Below are 22511 nucleotides of genomic sequence, written 5' to 3'. Positions count from 1 at the left end.
TTGTTAATTTCTTCTTTTCATTGTTCATTGCTTGTATATAGAAACACTACTGATTTGGGGGTGTTGATCTTGTACCCTGCCACTTTGCTGAATCATTCATTAGCTCTAGGAGTTTTGTTGTGGATTTTTCAGGATTTTCTGTGTTTTAGTTTGCTAAAGCTGATGAAATACAATATATCTGAAATGGGTTGGCTTTTACAATGGGGATTTATTAACTTACAGGCTTCCAGCTCTCAGACCATGAAAATGTCACAAATCCAGACATCAATAGGTGATGCTTTTTCCCTGAAGACCAGTTACTGGGCTACTGGGGATCCTCAGCTCCTCTGTTGCATGGCCAGGAACATGGCCATGTCTGCTGGTCCCTTCTCTCCCGGTTTTGTTGCTTCCAGCTTCTGGCTTCAGTGGCCTCCTCTCTGTTTCTGTGGTTTCTCTCTGTTTTCTGTGTGTCCTCTCTCAGCTTTCCTGGCTTTTCTCTCCCAGTTGCTCTGGGACTTTATGTGTCTTCTGTCTTTTATCCTTTTATAAAGGACTCCAGTAATGATTAATGAGGTGGGTCACCCCTCAAACTTCAGTTAAGATTCTATTCACCAAAAAATCCTACTTGCAGTGGGTCCACACCCACAGGAATGGATTAGTTATAAGAACATTATCTTTTCTGGGGTACATGTGGCTTCAAACTACCACATTCTGTATATAGGATCATATCATCTGCAAATAGGGAAAGTTTTACTTCTTCCTTTTCAACTAGGATGACTTTTATTTCTTTTTCTTGCCTACTTGCTCTGGCAAGAACCTCCAGTACAATGTTGAATAACAGTGGTGAAAGTGGGCATCCTTGTGTTCTTCAAGATTTTAGAGGATAAGCTTTCAGTCTTTCACCATTAAGTAGGAAGTTAACAGTGGGCTTTTCATATATGCCCTTTATTATGTTGGGAAGTTTCTTTCAATTCCTAGGGTTCTAAGTTTTTATCATGAAGGGGTGTTGGATTTTGTCAAGTGCCTTTTCTGCATCAATTGAGATGAACATGTTTTTTTTTTCCCCCTCAATTCTGTTACTGTGGTGTATTACATTAATTAATTTTCATATGTTGAACCAACCTTGCATTCCAGGGATAAATCTCACTTGATTATGGTATGTAATTCTTTTAATATACTGTTGGATTCTGCTTGCTAGTATTTTATTAAGGATTTTTGTATCTATAGTCATAACAGATTGTGATCTGTAGTATCTTTTTCTGCCTTTGAAATGAAGGTGATGTTGGCCTTGTAGAATGAGTTAGGGAGTGTTCTCTCATCTTCAGTTTTTTGGAAGAGTTTGAGCAGAATTGGAGTCAAGTCTTCTTGGAATGTTTATCTAGTTCTGGACTTTTCTTTGTTGGGAGGTTTTGTATTAGTGATTAAATCTCTACTAATTATTGGTTTGTTGGGGTCTTCTATTTCTTCTTGAGTCAATGCAGGTAGTTTGTGTGTTTTTAAGAATTTGTCCATTTCATGTAGGTTATCTAATTTATTAGCATATAGTTGTTCATAGTTTCCATCTGTAGTCCTTTTTATTTAAGTGGTGATGGTAGTAATATCCCCCTTTACATTTCTGATTTTCATTATTTGTGTCTTCTCTCTTTTTTTCTTTATCAGTCTAACTAAAGGTTTGTCAGTTTTATTGATCTTTTGAAAGAACTAACTTTTAGTTTTTTCAATTCTATTTATTTTCTTTTCTGTTTCATTTATCTCTGCTCTAATCTTGGTTATTTCCTTACTTCTGCTTGCTTTTGGTTTAGTTTGCCCTTCTTTTTCTAGATCTTCCAGTTTTAAGGGTAGGTTTTTGATTTGAAATCTTTCTTCTTAAAGAAATTTTAGGGCTATAAATTTCCCTGTCAGCACTACTTTCCCTGCATCTCATAAGTTTTGGTATGGTGCATTTTCAATTTCATTCACCTCAAGATATTTCCTAATTTCATTTGTGATTTCCTCTTTAACCCATTTTTTGTTGTTGTTGTTTTTTAGAGTACACTGTTTAATTTCCATATTTATGAATTTTCCATTTCTTCCTCTGTCATTGATTTCCAACTTCATTCTGTTGTGGTTAGAGAATATGAATTGTATGATTTCAATATACAATTTATTGAGACTTGTTTTTTGATCCAACATATGGTTTATGCTGGAGAATGATCCATGTGCACTTGAAAAGAACGTGTATTCTGTTTCTGTTTGGAGAAGTGTTCATATATGTCTGTTAGGTCTACTTGGCTTAGAGTATCATTCAGGTCTTATACTTCCTTATCTATATTCTGACCAGATGTTCTATCCATTATTGAGAGCATCTTGTTGAATTCTCTTACTATTAATGTAGAACTATCAATTTCTCCCTTCAAATCTCTCAGTATTTGCTTTATATATTTTGGGGCTCTGCTGTTAGGAGTATATATATTTATAATTGTTACATCTTCCTTTATCAGTATATAATGACCATCTTTGTTCTTCTTAACTGTTTTTGACTTAGAGTCTATTTTATCTGAAATTAATGTAGCCACCTCAGCTCTCTTTTGGTTACTACTTGCATAGTATATTTTTTTCCACCCTTCACCCTCATCCTACTTGTTGTTTTTTTTTTTAATTTTATTCTAGTAACATACATACAACCTAAAATTTCCTCTTTTAACCACATTCACATACATAATTCAGTGGTGTTGATTACATTCACAATGTTGTGCTACCATCATTATTATCCATTACCAAAATTTTTCCATTATCCCAAACAGAAATTCTGTACCAATTAAGCATTAACTCCCCATTTCCTACTCCCACCCCAGCCCTGATAACCTGTATTCTAGTTTCTGACTCTATGAATTTGCTTATTCTAATTATTTCATATCAGTGAGATCATACAATATTTGTCCTTCTGTGTCTGGCTTATTTCACTCAACATGATGTCTTCGAGATTCATCCATGTTCATTCACGCATGTTTCAGGACTTCATTCCTTTTTATGACTGAATAATATTCCATTTTATGTATGTACCACATTTTATGTATCCACTTATCTGTTGAGGGACACTTGGGTTGTGTCCATCTTTTGGCAATTGTGAATAATACTGCTATGAACATCGGTGTACAAATATCTATTCAAATCCTTGCTTTCAATTCTTTTGGAATTGCCAGGCCATATGGTAATTCTATACCTAGCTTTCTAAGGGACCACCAAACTGTTTTCCACAGTGGCTGCACCATTTTACTTTCCCACCAACAATGAATGAGGATTCCTATTTCTCTACACCCTCTCCAACACTTATTTTCCATTTATTTTTTTTTTTAAGTAGTAGTCATTCTAGTGAGTATAAAATGATATCTCACTGTGCTTTTGATTTGTCATTTCCTTAATGGTGAATGATGTTGGGCACCTTTTCATGTGCTTTTTGGCCATTTGTATACCTTCTTGGAGAAATGTCTATTCAAGTCTTTTGCCCATTTTTTAATTGGGTTGTCTTTTTGCTGTTGAGTTGTGTGATTTCTTTATATATTCTAGATATTAAAACCTTATTAGATATGTGGTTTCCAAGTATTTTCACTCATTCTGTTAAGTTGGCTTTTTACTTTAGGTAAAAGTATGATGCACAATTTTTTTTTTTATTTTTATGAGATCCCATTTATCTATTTTTTCTTTCATTGCTTGTGCTTTTGGCAAAAAAACTAAGAAACAGTTTCTAACACTAGGTCCTGAAGATGCTTTCCTATATTTTCTTCTAGGAGTTTTATAGTGTTGGTTCTTACATTTAGGTCTTTGATCCATTTTGAGTTAATTTTTATATATGGTGTGAGGTAGGGGCCTGCCTTCATTCTTTTGCTTACAGATGTCTAGTTTTCAGACACAAGATTTTAACAAGTCCCCTTCAGGCCTTTCTGATGATGTTCACTGCAGTTTGTTACAGCTTGCCCAGAAGCAAGTGGGCCTAGTGGTTAATCAGGAACCAGCAGTGTGGACTTGAGCTACTGACAAACAGCAGGCCCCCTTTGACTCTGTCTCCTCAGCTGTAAAATGGAAGCAGGACTCTAGGAACTCTTTCCTTTGATCTCATTCTCACAGGCCTCTGCTAACGTTGTAGAGACAGGGTCCCAAGCTGAGCTCCACTCTTACTCTGAAACCCCAATAGAGAGGGAAAAAAAGGGCCCCTAGCCCAAAGTAAGTGTGTTTCTGTATGGGGTGGGAAACTTCATCCATGCATCTCCTCAATCCCTGAGTTCAGACTTGGACACTGCAGCTTTGGGCTTCGTGGAGACTAGGAGACAGACCTGTTTGTTATGTTCCCTGCACTCAGCAAGCTTGCCTTTCAGTTCTGAAAGGGGTCTGACTTCCATCACCAACACCTGCCTGGCCCTACGCAGGGCCGAGCTTGCTGGAGACCCTGAATCACCATGGTGAGCACACTGGGCAGGCGCAAGGGCCGTGTCTGCTTGCTTGCATCTCCTTGCTCAGCTGGTCCCAGCACCACTGCTGCCGCGACCACCTACTTGTATCTTTGACTTTAAGGTGAGTGTCTTGCAGACAGCATATAGTTGGGTCCTGCTTTTTATCCATTCTGTCAATCTCTGCATTTTGACTGGAGAGTTCAATCCATTTACATTTTTTTTTATTAAATTCAGTTTTATTGAAATACATTCACATACCATACAATCATCCATGATATACAATCCACTGTCCACAGTATGATAACATAGTTATGCGTTCATCACCACAATCTATCTCCATTTACATTTAAAGTCACTGATGATAATACAGGACTTTCTTCTGCCATTTTGATATTTAGCCTTTGTAAGTCTTATACCATTTTTGTCCCTCACTTCCGTTAGTGCCTACTTTTATGTTTATTTGCTTTTTGTGTTGTACCATATTGAATGCCTTCTCATTTCCATCTGGATATATTTTCCATTTATTATCTTTGTGGTTACCATGGGGTTAAAATTTAGCACCCTAAATACATAACAATCAAATTTGGTTTGAGAACAACTTAACTTCCATAGCATGCACATATACCTTTCCTCTATGCCTCTGCCCCCCACCATTTTTTTGTACTTGTTGCAACTTGTATCTTCATACATTGTACGTCCAAAAACAAAGATTCATCATTACTTTTTATGTATTTGCATTTTGGTAACTGTAGGAAGTAAGACATGGAGTTATGTACCAAACAGTAAAATACAATACTACTGGCATTTATAATTAACCAAATATTTACCTTTACCAATGGTCTTTATTTCTTTATGCCACTTTGAACCACTGTCTGATATCCTTTCCTTTCAGTCTGCAGAACTTCCTTTAGCATTGCTTATAGGGCCAGTATAGTGGTGATGAACTCCCTCAGCTTTTCTTTATCTATAATGTGTTCATTTCTCCCTCATTTTTGAAATAGAGTCTCCCTGGATGTAAAATTCTTGGCTGGCCATTGTTTTCTGTCAGCACTTTAGGTATTTCAACCATTGCCTTCTTGCCTCCACGGTTTCGGATGAGAAATCAACACTCAATCTAATTGGGACTCTCTTTTATGTAACATGTTGCTTTTCTCTTGCAGCTTTCAGAACCCTCTTCTTGTCCTTTGCATTCGAAAGTGTGATCAGTATAAGATGGGCTCTATTTTTCTTCATGTTTATCTTGTTTGGTGTTCTCTGGGCTCCTTGGATATGTATTTTCACACTTTTTTGCAAAGTTTGGGAAGTTCTCTGCCATTACGTCTTTGAATATTCCTTCTGCTCTTTTCTCTCTTTTTTCTTCTGGGACTCCTATAATGCATATATTGGTATGCTTAATGGTGTCCCAGAGGTGTCTTAGGCTATTTTTGCTTTTAATATTGGTATTTCTTTTTTCTTTTTGCTCCTCAGCCTGACTCATTTCAAGTGTCTTCTCCTCAAGTTCACTGATTCTTTCTTCTGCCAGGTCCAATCTGTTCTTGAAACCCTCATGGCATTTTTTATTTAAGTTATTGTGGTCTTCAACTCTAGTAGTCCTGTTTGGTTACTTTTTAATATTTCCATCTCTTTACTGACATTCTCATATAACTCATTCATTGTTTTCCTATATCCTTTAGTTCTTTCTGTGCACTTTCCTTCATCTCCTTGAGCATTTTTAAGACCATTATCCTAAAGGTTTTTTCAGCATGTCCACATTCTCATCTTCTTGGCTGTGTTTTCTGGATTTTTATTCTTTTCCTTTGGATGGGCCATCATTTCCTGTGTCTTTGCTTGTTTTGTGCTCTTGTTTCATATGTACATTTTAACGTTATAAAAAGTTAACTCTGGGACTTATTCCCTGAGATGTCTGTTTCTTGATTTTGTAACCAGCTGGTAATAAGACAAAGATTTCTTTGAGCTTCAGCCCTCCTATCTGGAAGGTCTGCACAAGGCAAATGCAGTGTGCAGGGTTTTCCCTGTCTTTTTGGGCCTGTGTCTTGTCCTGGGCTTTTGCTTGTTACTTGTTTTGGAGTTCAGCTGTTTATAGGAGTTTGCTTGTCCCCTCTCTTTCCCAGGAGACAAGGGTCTCTCTTCCTGGTGTTTGAAGCCCACAGACCTTTGTCCCAGACTGTCAGCCTCTAACTTTTATACAGCTTTTGTCATCTCAAGCTGCTTTTGCCTGAAGGCAAAAATTCTGGGAGGCAAATTCTGGGAGTAGGGCACAACAGAGAAGACTTTCCCAGCCAAAATAGGGCCACAGACCCACGAAAGGGGCATAGAGAGTCTCCAAAGTGTACCGGGGAGGGGCTCAGGAAGGGTGCCAAGACTTTTCCAATGTTTTCCAAAGCTGAACTCTCCTGGCCTGCCCAGCAAATGCAGCCCTTCAGCTAACTGTCCCCCGCAGTCCTGAAGAAGCACTGCATGCTTAAATCTTCACCGCCACCACCCCTGTCTGAGGTGGGTTGAAACAATAGCTGCCATTGCCTTTGCCCGGGGCTGGTTGAAACAATGGCTACCCTCAGAGCCAGCCCCCATTGATCACAATTTGCTACTCAAAAGCTGTGATCAGTGATCATTCCTATCCACCCCTCTTCTTGGGGAAGAAGGTTTTTGTGTCCTTTTCTGTCAGCAGCAGCTAGTCAGGGGCTTGACTCCACAGTGGCCTGCTATGAGAGTGGGGGTATGGGCACACAGCAGCTGCTTGTAGAGAGAGCAATTTACTGTTCTTTACTGTTATTTGTCAGCCTCTTCCTCTCGCTCTTCCCTGGATGCTGTATGGTGTTCTTCTGGCCTCCAGAGTTTCTGAATAGTTGTTTCAGACTGTTTCTGCCTGTTTAACAGTTGTTTTGGTTGAAGGACTGAGTCCTGGAGCTCCCTACTCTGCCATTTCCCATGATCCTCCATTCTTGTTTTTAATTTTTAAGTTGGTTTGCAAAGGCAGAAGGTTATATTGCTCTCTTGTTTTGCTGTACATTTCTCTCAACACCCTAACCCTTGGTAGAACATCAATTCTGTTTAAACACATATATGTACACACAAACATAAATTCTATTTCCTGACTCAATTTAATTAGTTTTGAAAATTTTTAAAAAAGTAATTTCCCTTCCATCAGATTCATCACAAATCCCCTCATCATAATGACTTATTACCTTTATGACCCACTTTGTCTGGCTGTAGTCACTTGAGACTCTAGCCACTTTGAACCTGGATAGTCTAAAGGTTCCACTACCCCTTCCCTTCACAGAGACCACCTAGTACAATTTATGCAGCTCTTCTCTGCACCTACCCCTGACACAAATAGTGACCATGACCCCATCTGCTCCTAATCTGCAGAGTCAAGCAGCATTTATTAAATGCCCATTTGTGTTGCCTGGAAACATATTTAAAGGACTTGACAACTTTATGGATACACGAAGAAAAAGAAAAATGAACACAATTGAAACTGTTCTGGAAGGAAAGGCAAAAAAAAAAGGGCATAGACAGAAAAGATAATACAAAAGGAACAGGTGTCCCTGAAAGAATTGTTTAGGCTTTTTTTTTTTCCTATTGTTAAGAATATTTGAGGATTGTACTCATTATTGACTTTACATAAGCCCCAAGATTACAAGCATAGAAAGGCATTTCTTTTTTAAAAATTGTATTTATTTTCTTTTATTTATAAAAGGAATACCTAGTCATTGAAAAGAAAACTGAAAATATGAAAAATAAAATAAAAATAACCACCAATTCCACTATCTAGAGATAATTCTTATCAACATTTTGGAGAGTAATCTTCAAGTTCTTTTCTATGCATATAGATACATGTTTATTTTACAAAATTGAGATCATATTGTTAGGTTTTTTTCATCCTGCTTTTTTATTTAGCATATTTCATTAAATTCTTCTATAATAATATCTTTAATGTTTGGGTAATATTCCATTGCCTGGATTTATCATAATTTATTTTTGGATGTTTCCAGTTTTTCACTATTGTAACCAATGCTATAACAAACATCCTTGTACATAAATGTTTGGTTTATATTTTTGATTGTTTTTATGAGGAATTCCTGATATCTAGTATTACTTTTAGATCACTTTTTCCTTCTTGGGGCAAAGAAAGGAATCATGCTTTAAACAGGGGAGAAAAGTCAGGGTTTAACTCACTGATTTTCTCTTCTTCTCTTGTGCAGTCAGGACTTGATGAGTTGGTTTTATTGCTTCCAACTGAATTGCTTTGCCGAGTTTTCTGGGAATAGAACATAAAAGACACACTAACATAGAATTAGGATTTACGTCTACTTTCCAAATTATTTTCTGGGGGCATAAAATGATGTATTAGGGTGTATCTGTTCAGTGTGAGCTTGAAGGGAAGTAGTCACGGCACGTTTAATATTTACGGTTCTTCCGGGGCCGGAGCGAGGCTGGGTGGGGACACTCACTGATGCAGATCCGCTGTGGCCTTCATGCCCTCCGAGGCCCAGGCCCAGGCACTGCCGAGACAGCTGGGGGCAAAAACAAGGCTGGGTTTATTGTCCCAGAAAACGCCGACAAATAAAGCATCACGTGGATTTACTGTGTTTGGCCATTACATCCATTCCTGTAATCTAATCTCTACTTCTCCATGGGTTGAAATTCTGCTAATAGAGTCATTACATACACTCCTTTTCCTCAGTCATTTTTCATCATGGGGGTGGGGCTTATAAAATAGCCAAGAGTGAGAAGGTGTTTAAAACAGGTGGGTGAAAATGCTAGGGTTCAAAGGGCCTTAAAGACAGTCTTCTCTGGGCTCCTCATTTTACTGATGTATAAACCAAGGCTCAGGAAGTTAAGTGACAGAGGACTCCAGAGTCCTGGTCATGTCCCACCTGCAGTGCCCGCGGTTGGTGTCCAGCACCTGCTACTTGGTGACTCTTAGGGCAACAGCTAAGATATTTTTTGGTCTTGTGAGTGGTATCCTAACTTAACACAAGGACAGCACCACCGTCTCCCTAGCAGCACAGACGGAGGATTAGGAAGTGCTGTATTATATCCTCTACAAGTGAAGCCCTTGGTTAAACTTAGCACCCCACAGAAGGGGCATGGCTCACAGCAGCCTGAACAATCTGCCTTCACAAGGCCAAACAATAAGCCCAATCATGCCAATAAACAGCAGGGACAGAGCCTATGTGAGTTTTGATGGGGGTGGGTTGGAAGCTGAAAATCAGAATGGGGTAGGGATTTTGCTTCCAAATGACTTAGGTTGCACCCTGCAGTCTGAGAATGGAAGGATGATGCCAAGCGTGCCAGATTTTCTGCTTATCCAAAGCCAGGCACAAAACCAGGACAAGAGAGTACAACTTGTAGGCAATTCCAGACAAGGTGAAACTAATCTATATAGACAGAAAACAGATGAGAGATTGTAAAGATGCACAAGGAACTTTTTGGGATGATGAAAATGTCGGTATATTAATTTGGGTGATGGTTCCATGAGCGTGTACTTATGTTAAAATTTACCAGACCCTAAGCTTAAGATGGGAATTTTAATATGTAATTAAGCCTCAATTAAGCTGATTTAAACCCGTGCCCACCTTTCAGAAGAGAATCTGACATTTGCCCCTTATAGATACTCCCTGTTTCCTATGTGACTTTGGAAAAGTCACCTTCATGAACTGATCTTTTAAAATAGAATTAATTGGGGATGTCTGTACAAGTGCCTAACACAGATTTTTGTATAGAAAAAATTCACTTACTGTTTATCATTAAATATTGTTATACTAATCCTGGTTAATTAAACATCGACACGTCACCTCTTTGGTAATACTATGCCGGGTGCCAGGGTCGCAACACTAAGACAACCCCCCACCCCCACCCCCTCCATCTCCGGACCTCTCATTCTTCGGGAGAAAATTAGGTTCACAACCATATGGACATTTATGGATCATTCTCTCTGTGCTAGGTACTCTGCTAGACACTCTTCTTGTATTATCTGATTTAATCCTCACAACAACCCTGAGATAGGTTTTATTTCCATTTTAAGGAGATACCGAGGGATGAAATGAATTGCCCAAGGTCACTCACCTGGGAGATGGTGGAACTAGAATTTAAACCGCCAGTCCAAATAAACTCTATCTATACTCAGCCACTGTGCTATTCTGGGTCATGGAAGCCTAGTAAAATACAATCTTAAAAGTAAAAATAAGGCTAAAAGTCAGAGTCATTTCAAAGCCATTAATTGCTATTGCAGATGATGCCTAAGGAAGATTAGGAATTTGAGCTCCAGAGGCTTCCTTTCTTTTTTCTCTCTCTTTCTCCCCATCAAAAGGATCTTTGCAATGACACGCTAAGATTATGGTCACATCTGCATGCATTAGTCAAAAATCCTCTTAGGAGATTATCACTAATGGACCATTTATAAAGTACCAATATCTTTCTCTCCTCACCCCAGAGAAGGACTCTACTTCATTCTTAGTCCTGCAATATATCAAGGAGAGTGTGGATCAAATTTTTTGCATCAAATGTGCTAAACTCTTGACATACATTATCTCATTTAATATGCATCCTCCCCCCCACACACATACACACACATACACACAATGGAGCACACATCATTATTCTATTTTACAGTGGAGGAACCCAAGGTACAGAGAGGCCAGGGTACTTATCAAAGGTCACAGAGTAAGAGAGAAAGCAGGATTCAGACTTTCTGAATCCAAGGCTTCTGACTTCACACCACGGCTTCCCAAGTTCAATTTTGTCACCAAGGCCTGATCATGAACGTGGACATAGGAGTCATAAAGACCTGGGATGAAGCCAGCTGTATAATATATTGTCTGTGTGATGCTGACAAGTATCTTAAACTCTCTAAGTCTCAAGTCCTTATCTGCAAGTAGGGATAAAAATAAGACTTCTTGAGGGTTGTTGTGAGAATTAAATCCATCAAGTATCTAACACAGGGCCTGCGATATAGTAAATTACCGAGAACTAGAATCCATGCTTAACACTTTGTGCCTGCCACACTTATTAAAAGGAAGCTGAAATTGAACATATTTCACTTTAAAGAATGATTTTGGCTTACCTCCTCCATGATACTTACTTTTTCTTTGTACTCTGTAATGCTTTGCTCAGCTTAATTGCCAGTTTCTGAAGTCCTTTGGCATAGCTAATCTCCAGGTTGGCCCTAGAAGTAAAGGGGTATTTGTTAAAGAGGATGTGTTCGCCAGAAATCAAGCAAAACTACACAGACACACACACACAGACACACACCCATAAAGAAGGCCTAAGGTTGAAAATTTAATGCCTAAACAAGAGGTGCTATGTCTACCATAAGGATTCTCTTCTCCTACGTAGGGAGATAATTTGTTATTTAACCTTCTTGTATACTAGTAAGTAACTTTCTTATATACTAGTAAGGAACAAAAAACTTTCCTAGGTATCCCAGGACATTAGAACCAATCAAATTAGCTGTAGATTATAATAGCTGGCAATGAAGTGGTAAATTATGACTGAATTAACTAAGCATTAGCCTTCTAACAGTAAGCTGCAGAGGTGTCCAATGCCATATTTAGACAAGGAGTTTCCATTCCCAGATGCAATAGGGAGACTGGGGCATGCTCTCCAAAAGCAAATTCCTTGGTACTTTTGGATGGACTGAATCACTTTCATCTTAAACTGAATCTACCATATGGGAACGTCTTGTTCATAGGCCCATCTGTAGCTAAAATGAGGGCATATTTCTATTTATCTTCTCACTTTTGACTGAAGACACTAAACACGTGGGAAATGAAGTCCAACTTATATTTTCTTTCTTAATAAGGATCAGAGAGTCATTGATGCTTATTTTCCAGTCCTTTAATTATATTTTAGAATTATTGATGAGTTCATTTCATTTGGGAAACAATCTTAGAACTCTCTAGTAACTAGCTTAATACTTGCACATTTTCTCAAATTAGCCTCAATGTTATAGACCCAGCAAAGAAAGCAGCTCTTTCTTATAAAACAGAATCCAGACACCATGGGCTATACTATTGCTAAATTTCTACTTATTTTTCCCTGTTAGTAAAGCAGTGCTCTGAGATATTTTTACCACTTTATGAAAGAGAGACCATTGTTGCATGCATGTTAAGGACTAGGTGTAGGAACCAACCATTTGTTATCAAGACCTTGCCGAAGTATAAGGAAAGGTTAAGGCAAGCATTTTTAAATACTGAAACTGGTAAATAAATATCTCATTGCACTTAAAGATGCATTTCTCTGTTCCAGGAAAATGTTCCAATTGATGGGGAAAGAGAGTGCTGGCCGATAGCAAGCTGAGAGAGACCTTGCTCTTGATGAACCCAGATGCTTTTGAATCCCAGGTGATCTCCACGATTCAGTGGCATGGCTGTAGGCCAGGTGAAAGGGAGTAATCAGACCTACTCAAGGAGCTTTGTGACAATTAAAATGTGGTGATAAGCTAGGCCTTGCAAGAAGTTGGTGCTCATTCACTGAAAGGATTGTTATTGACTTTTAAGGCTCTGCATGATCAGACTCCTGGCTACCTCTTTGATTTCAGTCACCCCCTTGCTCACCCTGTTTCGGCATAATGCCCAAACACCATCCTGCCTCAGGGCCTTTACACTTGCTATGACCTCTGCTGGGTACCACATGGCTTTCTGCTTCATGTCATCTCCAACAGGTCTTGTTCAAACATCACCTCCTCAGAGATTACTCTATCTAAAAGAGCATCTCCACCACTACCTATCCCCTTATGTGGCTTTATTTATATCACAACATCTGTCAGGCATGTTATAATTCGTTTTTTTAGTGTACTTCTATGAACATCCCTAGGATGTAAACTCCATGACAGCTGAGAATATGTTTTGCTCATTGCTATATACCCATGCCTACAACAGTGCTTATGTATGGGAGGTGCTGGGTTCTTGAATGAACGAATAAATGAATGAATGAACAAATGAACAAGCGAGCAAACGAACTCCTCCCCAGGTCTTGATTTAGAATTCTTACTGGTCTCTGCTGGAAGTCTATTCTCCCCTCACCACTTTTGCAGACTTGAAACTGATGAGCTATCTAGATGCATTCCCACACGTAGGAGCTGTGCTCAGCTCTGGTGTCAGAGACATTGCTTTCTGGCGCTTGGAATAGCTAGACACATAAACCCTTACCCAGTCCATTGCCGACTGAAGGCTTTTCAGGACCTTCCCTTTTCAGTGTTCAGTTCTTGCTTGGAAGCAGTGCAAAGAGGATTAAATGTGACAATGTATCTATAGTGCTCATCTCAGTGCCGGGCATGAAAAATCTATTCCATAAATATTAATTCTTATTATGTACTCAGAAGAATCTCTGAACCTTCCGGGCAGGCTGAACATAGAGATGGGGGGAGGAGGGGGGAAACGCCACAGGGGGCCCTATGGGTTCTGCCTTTTCTCATCCATTAGCTTCCGAGCAACCAGAATGCTCCTAACAGGAAAGGTAGTGTGTCACGCACGGCTTCCCTCAGGATTCAGTTTCACTTTCAGAATGTTCTCGCCGGCCCTACAAGGCTCTCACAGACTCAGTGGAAATAGAAAGGACAACTATGAAAAGGTTAAATTGTTAACTTATCTAAGTCCTAACAGGCTGGCAGTTAACTTAATTGGATTCACCTGGTTTAAAAAAAAAGCAGTTGGGCTTCGGTGGCAAGAAAGGGAGAGAGTCGTTCTCACTCTGAGGCGACAGGGCTCGTCCTTTTTGAGCCTGGGCTTCTGTATCAGTGTTTCCCACTGACTTTCGCTGGAGGATGGTGCACAACCTGAAGAGATGCAGTTACCACAAAGCATTTCTTGCACTGGGAAATGTTTCTTTACACTCAAGTGACTTCGAAATCTGCAGCAGGGCAGATTTGTGGGTTTACGGGTTGGCCGATAGGTTAAAAATTCTTGTAATCCTGCACATGAAGAGTGAGTGTCCAAACCGTGCTCTCCCGACAAATGTGTTGCTAACACCTTTGTGACATGCTGCTGATGCTTGACCTGTGTTCTGCCTACACACAAAATTGTAACATCCAACATTCATCGGGCACTTACAATGCGCCAGGCACCATTCTGAGTGTTTTAGGAATGGTTCCTCATTTACTTCACGGTAGCCCCCACAGGGTAGGCATACTTTTCCCATTTCATGGAGGGGAAAACGACTCAAAGGAAGTGACAGAGCCAGGTTTTGAACCTGGGCAGTCTGGCTTAGTAAGTTGCCTGTTTAACTGTGCCATTCTCCCGCTTCTGAAATTGTGGGGGAAAGGCAGGAGATGGAGAATGGCAGGGGGAGTCAAAAAAAGTACTTTTAAAAATTGACACAGCCTCTCATTTCACTTTCTGAGTCACCGCAGCTCCTGGTGGCATAGCAACTAGAGACAGAATCCATAGCAGCTTGGGTGCAGATATAACAAGCCTCTTTGAAAAGCATCTAAGCAGTTAGAAGGCATTTAGGGGGATGGGCTGTGGGAGGAGTTCAAGGCCTGGAAAAGTGGAAAGCAAGGGGCTCTGATATTGAATATCATCAATCCAGCTCTTTGAGGTTGACTGCAGTTGGACACAGCCTACATGGAAGAGCACAAATACATCCTATATCTCTCTGCCTTCAATTTATTGATGTCCCCAAAAGGTTTTAGATCCAGCATTCAAATAGACCAAGCAAAGCAGGATGCAAATCCTCTACTCTTCAATCTTAAACCCTAATGACTACTATGGAAACCTCAGCAGATTGCTCTGTAACTCAGAAGAAAATGCATTGAAATATGGTTGGGTGGGTGGCTGTGGGAGCCCCGGGGGTGAAACATGGCCCTGTGCTCCCTCTCTGACAAGTGTGTCGCTGCTGAAAATCTCCCAGGCCTCTAGAGGGTCACGAATGGCCTTCATCTTAATAGATGTTAATGGTTAAATTCCCTCCTAGAGAAAAGTGCTATTTTATAAGTATCCATGTTCCAAGTGGCAAGCGTATAGGGAGCTGTCGATTTTATAAGTCGGAATGTTTGTCATTTAAAACAAAACACTGCAGTGTAGTTAGCCCGTGTTTATGGTCTAATGAAGCAGTATATAGCCCTTCAAAAATCCCGCTGAATGGTTTCCCAGGGCAGAGACTGCTATAACATAGCCCCGTTAGACTTGTTTCTTCCCAGTTCCTTGAAGGGAACTAAATTTATAGTGGTTTCGGGCCTAAAAGACACCACATGCAAAGGGCCTCAAGAGAAGCAGCACTAATCTCACATTGAGACATGGAATTTTCATTCACTCTTTAAAATAACCAGAAACAAGCTTGTAAGTATATTGTGCTTCATTTTCTAAGTCTTTCCCATTCTTTTTTTTCCCCATCTACAGCTACAATAGCTCATACTACATGAGATTCCTCCTTAAATCCATCTTTTGACACATGCAGAATTGATGATGTATAAGTCTTTGGATGGGTAACTCTATCACAGAATATTCCAGTGAGTTTTAGAGATTGTGGACCAGGGAAATGGCACATGCTGACTTTTAATCCATTTAAATTCTAATTTCCTTCCCAAACGTGGGGCAGGTCAATAAATTTTCATTAGTAATAATGAAGACCAACCAATAAGTCAAAGACCAACATTTGATTTAGTTTTTAAAACATATTATACTTTTGAAAGAAAGGAGAGATGGAAAATATGTGGTTTTAATTCAATATTTTAGATAGAGAACAAATTAAACTGTACGAACGTAAGCAACTGTGCCAGTTTGAATGTATTATGTCCCCCCCAAACACCATTATCTTTGGTGTAATCTTGTGTGGGTGGACCTTTCAGTGTTAATTAGATTGTAATTCTTTGAGTGTTTCCATGGAGATGTGCCCCACCCAACTGTGGGTGATGACTCTGATTGGATAATTTCCATGGAGGTGCTACCCCACCCATTCAGAGTGGGTCTAAATTAAATTACTGGCGCACTATATAAGATCAGACAGAAGGAGAAAGCTGCTACAGCCATGAGGGACACTTTGAAGAAAGCACAGGAACTGCAGATGAGGGACATTTTGAAGACGGCCATTGAAAGCAGACTCTTGCTCCAGAGAAGCTGAGAGAGGAAAAACACCCCAAGAGCAACTTAGAGTGACATTTTTGAGGAACTGAAGCCTAGAGAGGAATGTCCTGGGAGAAAGCCATTTTGAAACCAGAACTTTGGAGCAGACACCAGCCACTTGCCTTCCCAGCTAACAGAGGTTTTCCGGACACCATTGGCCATCCTCCAGTGAAGGTACCCAATTGTTGATGTGTTACCTTGGACACTTTATGGCCTTAAGACTGTAACTGTGTAACCAAATAAACCCCTTTTATAAAAGCCAATCTATTTCTGGTGTTTCACATTCCAGCAGCATTAGCAAACTAGAACAGCAACCTTACAATTAATTTTAGAGTATCCTGCTCTAACAAAATCAGGATGATAAAAAGTGGTTTTAAAAAAAAACAACTGTAACTAGCCCCCAGGTCCATGCAGGTTTAATTAAAATGAGTTAATGCCTTCCTGTGGTTGAGAGAAGCAGGTGACCGAGACCTCCCTTCACTGTGAATTAAGAGAGAATTTTAGTAATCTGAAATTCTTTGTTTATGGTAACACCTCCATCTCTTGTTTTCCACTTTCCAGAGGCAACAGTCTCCAGTTTGGGGCCTGGCATGCTGGTATTTGCCACACAAGCTTTACCAATTTGCCTTTTGAAAGATAGTCATGAATTCATCTTCAAATAGGTTGTTTTTAAAAGTTAGTTACTGGCAATTTGATAAACATTTTCACTGTTACTTGAGTGGCTGGGTTCTTTGGCTAGCTAGCAACATCCACTTCAGTCATCACGGATTGCCTTGATTCTGGTTCCTGGGAACAGTCCAACAGACAGAAGGTGAGATGGGAGGGTGAGACCTGAATTTTGCCCAGTATGGGCTGATAGTCTCAGCTAACTTCATTAAGTCCCTGCTAACTTTGGGTCCAGGGAATGCACAATTATGGCAGCTCTAGCACTTCAGATCCCCGATGAGTATTAATTCCTGAACTGAGTGTGTTTATGTGTGTGTGGGAGGAGGAGCGGTGTGGTGGTGAGGAAAGTCAAGTAAAGTAGACAAGACAGGTGGTTTTCAAAATTTTAACCAGAAAACAGATTCTATATAGAATCCCACTGTTATAGTTTGCTAAGCGGCGCTCTCCAAAATGTCTGCATCAGATTCCAACAGCCGTCTTCAAAATGTCTGTCTCAGCTCCAGCTAGCTATGAGCTCCTTCTGTCTGAGCTTATATAGTGCTCCAGGTAAACTAAACAAGGCCCACGCTAAATGCCAGGGCTACGCCTCCATGGAAATTATCCAATCAGAGTTATCACCCACAGTTGGATGGGTCACATCTCCATGGACCAACCCAATCCACACTAATACACCTCCCCCACAAGAATGCTTTAAAGAATATGGCTTTTTCTGGGGGACATAAATATACAAACTGGCACACCTGGCGTAACTTATTAATACTAGCGAAGTTGCTATGATGAAGTGGGAGAAGAAGTGAGTTGTGGACAGAGCCCTGCCCATCTAAACCCCTCCTCAACCCCTGAAGTGGCCTCTTTGATTTTTTTCCCCATTATTTCTTTTGTTCTTTCATTTTCCGTTCTGTGGTCCTCGAGGTCACTGATTCGTTGTTCAGTTTCCTCTAGTCTTGTACTATGAGTATCCAGAATCTTTTTAATTCGGTCAACAATTTTTTTTATTTCCATAAGATCATCTATTTTTTTATTTACTCTTGCAATTTTTTCTTTATACTCTTCTAGGGTCTTCTTCATGTACTTTATATCCTGTGCCTTGCTCTCATTGCTTGTCTTCACTTCTTTGATTAATTGCTCCAAGTACTGTGTCTCCTCTGATCTTTTGATTTGGGTGTTTGGATTATCCATATCATCTGTTTTTTTCATATGCTTTAAAATTTTCTGTTGTTTTGGCCTCTTGGCATTTGCTTAATTTGATAGGGTTCTTTTAGGATATATAGACTGATTCAAACACTTATCTCCAATTTGTCAGATCTTCAGCTTGGTGGCATACACTTTCTCTAACTAACCCGCAGATGGTGTCCGCAAGTCACCTATTCCCCTCAAGTCAGTTCTCCCCAACTGTGTCTTTGTGGTGTGTGGAGGTCTGATTCTTGTAGGGTCCAATTGGTGCATCAAGTTTGGGTGTATTGTTGGTGCTGTCCTCTGTGAATGTGGGGCGTGTGTCTGAGCAGTTAGAGAGGGAGGGAAGCTTTAATAATCAAACCTCCCAGGTGTTCCTGGAGATTTAAGACTGTTGCAAGAGTCTAAACCTTCACTTCAGTCTCGCCACAGATTTTCTCTGCCTCTGACTCACAAGTCCTTGGTGTATGGTCCCTGGGATTTCTGAGTGGGTCCCTCTTCCAAGCCATGCCCTTCTAGGGCGTCTGCTGAGGGAAGGTTGTGCTATGTCACAAGCACGTGCCGTCCCTCAAGGGAAGTTCTGGGCTGCTGGGCCGTGTAGGTGCGTTCCCAGCCTGCTGTAAGGATGGCTGTATGGGGCATGTTACTTTCCCTCTTTTCACACAGCTCCACCCTCCCAACTCCAGGATAGGCTATTGTCCACGCCTGATATTGTGGCTTGTGCGCATGTTGCTGGAAACAGTTCCTGTCACACTGGGTTTTTTGGCACAGCTCTGGGCTGTGGCCCGGGCGCCAGGCAGGAGCATTCCCGGCCCGCCAGGAAGATGGCTGCCAGGGGTGTGGTTATTTTCCCCTTTTGGCTCACCTCTGCCTTCCTCTCTCTGAGACAATTAGCAGTGGGTGTGCGAAAGACTATCTTCCACGCCAAATATTGAGGCGTTCACACAGCCTGTTCCTACTACACTTCACTGTGTGGTTCTCGCTGCCATATCTGCAGCCACTTTTGGGTTTTTTAAAAAAGAACTAGTCTGCCTCCAAATGCCAACTCATGGTTTCCCCACACCACAGCATGGCTGCCGGATATTCAGCAAGCTTACTCACTCGTTTCAGAACACAGACTTCTGGTTTCACCAAGTGCACGGTCCCTGTGGATTTAGCAGACCTTGTCCAGCTGGTGCATTGCTAGAACTGGTGTTCTGGGTCACTTTCTGGCTTTTATCCAGTATTTTTCATGGAGGTGTTTTTTTGCCCTGTCTCTCCTAGCCACCATCTTAGGTTCTCCTCTGAAGTGGCATCTTTGAGCAACAAGGTTTGAAAGTCATCGGCCTTCATGACCACTGATGTCCTTTTCCATAGAGGACCCCATGACTCTATGAAGCAATGCTGGATCAGGCCCCCTTACACATGTGGTTCTCCCACAGCAGGGCCCCAAACTGCCTGTTGGAGAATAGCCCTAGTACTGAGCCTTGGAATCAAGGTACCATCATCTTTTCCTTAAGTCACATATTCCCATCTATAAATTAGGGATGGATGAGAGTCTGTGCCACAATGGGTTGTGAGAATTAAGTAAATGAGATCAAGTACAAAGCACATCTAAAACAGTGCCTGGTCCTTAGAAAGTGCTGAATAGATAGTTTCTTCTATAATTTTATTATTCTTTTTTAGTTTGAACAAAACCCAAATAATATGCTATATACTCTATAAACAAATTTTGACACACCCATTTATTGCTCCTCAGAAATAGCCTAACTTGAATTTCTTAAAAGTTATGAGTCCCTGAAGGCACAGAGTCACTCAAATATTAATGCATATGTTCATTTAGCGAGCATTTATTGAATGCCTATTCTGGCCAGGCACTTTGCTTGTCGTGTGAGAGCCAAAGGTCCTCAATGAGTTCAGTGTCCAGTGGGGGAGAAAGACCAGTGGACAGAGGAAAACAGTGCAGGGCAGTAGGAGCTATAGCAGAGGTAAGTGCTACTTCTACCCACCATTCTCATGGGTACTTTTTTGAAACTGGGGATTGGGGTCAAGGAAGGCCTGCTGGAGTGTGATGGCTGAATATGGAATGACATGTTGAAGGGAGTCAACAGAGAAGAAGGAGGGTCTAGCAGGCAGGAGATATAATGCAGGGACCTGTGAGGGGTGCCCGCAAGTGGATAAGTAAGGTGGAGAGGGGTGGGTTCATGGGACATGGAGAGAGACAAGTGGATAGGATGGCATAGCCCACATTTCAGATATAATAAAATATATATAAACTGTATGTTAAAAAATGTAAAATACTCTGAGAGCTGAACTTTATCCTTAAAGCCAAGGGAGACTTTGAAGCGTTCTTAGGCCACGTCATGGCCACAGAGTGAAAGATTAGAGACAGGCCCAGGCCCTAGTCAGTCTAGAAGTTGAGGCCATTTTGCTTTAATTAGAAAAAGGAGGCCCTCCGAATGGATGCAGCTCTGAGCCAGAGTGCAAGACTTGAAGGGTAAGAGTGGATTGGATTTTCTGTCTCAACCCTCCCCTTACCAGGTAATTTTGTACAGTGGCGATAGCAATCCTGGACAGAAGAACAGTTTAAGAGATTTTTTCCGGAACGAAGACAGAGGCCATGGAATGAAAAGAAATCTATGGGTACAAGAGTGGTTCAGAAGAGAGAAACAGGAAGATTTGATCATGAATTGGGATAGAGGAAGGAGTCAAGGATGGCTCCAGGTCTCTGGCTTGACTGGATGGCCAATGGTCCCATCACCGTGGTAAAACGTTGAGGTGGTATACCATCTCTGCTTTGGCTACGTTGACTCCTTTGTGATTTCACTGGGCCAACAGGCTGTTGAATATATGGTTTGAAGTGCAGTTAAGAAATCTTGCCTAGAAATATAGATCTGGGAGTCATCAATGTACAAAAGAGAGCTGAAGCTGTGATAGTTAAGATAACCCAAGGAAATGGGTAGAGTAGAAAAGGTGAAGATTTAGAAAAGATTTCATTTCAATTTTTTATTCCTTTTTTGACAGTGTTGGAAATGGATTATTGATGGAACAAATAGCCAATTACACTTCCTTTTTCTTTTTTTTTTTTTCCCCTTTTTTAATGTCCTGAGCAATGATCTTTGCCATTTGAAAGCTGATCTTAAGCTTCTATACAGGGGAACAATTGATTTTCCTATCAAAGCCTGTTGAAACATTAGCTGTGCGGGTGCAGAGAACTAAACACTCATAAATAGCTTCTGGGAATGCACTTTGTCTTTTAAAATCTGATCTGTAGTTGTATTAAAGTGAACCTGTTGACTTTGCATTAGGCATTGTGGATTGAATTGCTGTGTGTCCCTAGCCAGTACAGATTTTGGTTTGCTACTGTGGGTAAAGGAAACCAAAGCAACTAATTGGATAAAAGGAGCTACATGTGACAATGAATTGCAAAATATCCAGGCAAAATGGTGTTTCAATAACAACTGCCCTTGTCTGTCATCACCAATTAGAATAAGTGGAGAAGACAGCTGAGCTTTGAAATGAAACATTGTCTGGATTTGGGGCTTGATTGTGATGCAGCCTCTTGTGTCCACGTGCTATTACAGAACTCTGTGAAGCAGAACCAAGCAGAACCACATTTCAACAGACTCTTAAACCAGGGGTCTGAAAAGGTAAATATCCAAGGATGTTAAAGAGCTTCTTCTAACAATGGAGATGTAATAATAAGAAAATAAATCCATAACTATCTTCTCATTTATTTATTCAATTTACAAGTATTTCCTGAATGCCTTTTAGGTATCATGTACCCTTAACTCAAAGAAGCCCCACGTTCTCCCTCACTTTATCTGTTATGATGCTCGTCAGTGGTTTCGCCTCCAAGATTTTCTATGTCATAACCTTCAGTGGAAATGCCTACTATATGTATTTCAAGAGTTCCTTTTTACTTATCTTATGAGGTTTCCCATTACTTGCCTATAACCCTAAGTAAGAAGATAGTTTCTTTTAAAGGGTACTGGCTTTCCAGATATTTTCTAATATAAAGTAAAGGTATAATTGATTCATATGTAATAGTCTGCTCATTTAAAGGGAAAATAAACCCTGGGCTCATGTCTGGGTAGCTAGTGGGAATCACCTTTTTATCATTTTCATATCCAGGGAAGTAATTACTGAATTCCCAGAATGGGTAAAGAGGAATGTAATCTGCTGGGCTGTGACAGTTCATACTTGGTGACATGGTTATTAT

General features: G+C 40.4%; 1 protein-coding gene across 3 annotated transcripts in view; it reads right to left on the bottom strand.

Annotated features, from left to right (window-relative positions):
- NOSTRIN (nitric oxide synthase trafficking) overlaps window positions 1-22511 on the bottom strand; it is a 74448-nt gene that overhangs the window by 37412 nt on the left and 14525 nt on the right. For all 3 annotated transcript variants that reach the window (XM_037849902.1, XM_037849903.1, XM_037849904.1), the window contains 3 exons: window positions 11494-11577; window positions 8861-8923; window positions 8586-8667 (listed from right to left, as the gene is read on the bottom strand). In XM_037849902.1, coding sequence (XP_037705830.1) covers window positions 8586-8667; window positions 8861-8923; window positions 11494-11577 — 229 coding nt within the window. The remainder of the gene's footprint in view (window positions 1-8585; window positions 8668-8860; window positions 8924-11493; window positions 11578-22511) is intronic.

Source organism: Choloepus didactylus, chromosome 9 (assembly GCF_015220235.1).
Source record: "Choloepus didactylus isolate mChoDid1 chromosome 9, mChoDid1.pri, whole genome shotgun sequence".
Classification (NCBI taxonomy): Eukaryota; Metazoa; Chordata; class Mammalia; order Pilosa; family Megalonychidae; genus Choloepus; species Choloepus didactylus.
The sequence above is the reverse complement of the archived record's forward strand: the minus strand, read 5'-3'. Positions and strand labels throughout refer to the sequence as shown.